Source organism: Photinus pyralis, unplaced genomic scaffold, assembly GCF_008802855.1.
Source record: "Photinus pyralis isolate 1611_PpyrPB1 unplaced genomic scaffold, Ppyr1.3 Ppyr1.4_unclustered_Scaffold3935, whole genome shotgun sequence".
Classification (NCBI taxonomy): Eukaryota; Metazoa; Arthropoda; class Insecta; order Coleoptera; family Lampyridae; genus Photinus; species Photinus pyralis.
The window spans coordinates 64182-66430 of record NW_022171488.1 but is presented as its reverse complement, the minus strand read 5'-3'; the positions used below and the strand labels follow the sequence as shown (position 1 = coordinate 66430).

General features: G+C 34.5%; 1 protein-coding gene across 1 annotated transcript; it reads left to right on the top strand.

The window, feature by feature from the left end:
• Nucleotides 1-907: 907 nt before the first annotated feature.
• On the top strand, nucleotides 908-1925 carry LOC116182131. The gene is made up of 2 exons (XM_031502632.1): nucleotides 908-1231; nucleotides 1282-1925. Exons 1-2 carry the CDS (start codon nucleotides 1057-1059, stop codon nucleotides 1923-1925), a joined length of 819 nt encoding a protein of 272 aa, XP_031358492.1. The 5' UTR covers nucleotides 908-1056.
• The last annotated feature ends 324 nt before the right edge of the window (nucleotides 1926-2249 follow it).

Sequence of the window (2249 nt, the reverse complement as noted above, 5' to 3'; positions counted from 1 at the left end):
TTATTTTGCAATTTTTGCAATTTTCCATGTTCCTTAATTTAGTGCAATTTTTCGCGAATTCAACTTTAGTCAGATTATATTAATGAATGAATAATGATCCTCACTTAAATATGTTTAGCTGGTTATGAATTGCGTCGGCTGAACGTAAAACACGTACGAGATAGCACAAAAATAATCTCAGTAACTTGAAACCTAAGCAGGGAACATATTACAATAATTGCATTTTATATAGACTGCCAGTGCGAGTGAATACCTTATAAAAAGTGTAGGTGGTATTGTTAATCCTATATTTCTGTTAAAATGCCGAATGTTGCTTCATCAATTTCCCAAAAATTGCAAGAGTGGATTGGTCCTTATAATAAAAACGCGGAAGTATTTACTTCAGATGGCAAAATTATATTTTGCAATGTCTGCTCTAAATCCGTAGGGACAGGAAAAAAATATTTTATAGACGCCCATGTTAAAACTGGTAAGTTTTAAACTGTATTTATTTCTCGTTCGTTGCTGATCTAGTGACATTTTATAGAAAGCCACATACGCGCATTGAGTAAAAATGTGAAAAGCAAACAAACTTTGCTGACCATACCTGCCTTGACTTCCAGTGATAAAAAAAATGAATTTTACGAGGATTTATGTGGTGCACTTTTGGGGTCCAGTATACCTTTTTACAAAGTAAATGCGGAACCTTTTAAACAATTTCTGGAAAAGTACACAAGTCGTCACGTTCCAGATGAAAGTACTTTAAGGAAAACATACCTTCCAACAGTATTCCGGAAGAAAATGGAAAATATTAAAACTTCCGTTGGGAATAGCTATGTTTACTTAATTGTAGACGAAACAACAGATTCCAGAGGCTAGTAGAATTTTCACAATATCTTTTTTTTCTGAAATTTCATTTTATAGGTTTCTACATTGCAAATTTGCTGGTTGGCGTGTTAGACACTGATGAACCCCAGAAACCATTTCTCATTGCTTGTAAACGTCTGCCAACAACTAATTTTGAAACAATATGTCAGTTTATAAACAAATCTCTTACTGCTTTCTCGTCTACCATTAATGGGCGCGTTTTACTTTTACTTACCGATGCAGCGCCTTATATGGTTAAAGCTGCAAAAACTGAAGGTTTTTTATCCAAATTTATTACATGTTACATGTCTAGCACATGGAATAAATAGGGTTGCAGAGGTTGCCAGAGAACTGTGCCCTGGAGTTAACAAATTGGTTAACAATGGTATTACTATATTTAAGTTTTAGTGCTTGTTTGACCGTGGGATCTTTTAGGAAAGAAAGCGTTCCTTAAAGCACCTTCACGTGTGGCAATATACCAAGAAATTATGCCAGATTCGCCTCTTCCTCCGGAGCCAATAATTACTCGTTGGGGTACTTGGTTGGAAGCAGCGATATTTTACGCCAACAACTATGAAAAATTTGCTGCAGTTGTTAGGAGGTTAGAGGATGACGCAGAATCCGTAAAAAAATTAAAACTCTTAATAGAAGAACGAAGCGTACAGAATGAATTAATATTTATTAAAACACACTTGTGCTTTCTCCCTGAGTGTTTGAAGCAATTAGAAAATCAAGGAATGTCACTATATGACAGCATATCTATCGTGCAAGACGTAAAATCCAAAATAATACGTATTCCTGGCGAGAAAGGAAAACGGCTGAAATCTAAATTAGACAATGTTTTAGAAAAAAATGTTGGATTTAAAACGCTTGAACAGTATTCAACAATTTTAACTGGTGATGGGGAAGGTAATGAAGACATTAAAGTGGAGATGATTCCAAAATTTAAATATGCCCCCATTACTAGTGTAGATGTCGAACGTTCATTTTCCATATACAAGCACATTTTAGATTCGCGAAGGTGTAATTTCACTGAAGAAAACTTAGAAATGTATATAGTGTGCAATTACAACGCGTAAATCGTTAGCGATATATTTAGTAATAAGGCAATACTAATAATAAGTAATAAATAAAAATAATTAATAAAGATTAATAACTTGCAATTTTTAGTTTATTTAGAGCAATTTTTCCTTATTTTGGTTGCCATTTATGGCGCAATTTTTGTGATTTTTAGTGCCACAACTTCCGCTCACTAGTCATGTCAATGCCAATGGTACCAACTACTCTCAACACACTAAGGGCGCATTTATTCAGTTACACAAACCAGAGTACGATCAACGGAATGTTACAAACTGAGAAATCATACGTTTTGTAAGCATCTCCTACTAGGCCATCCGGGGTTA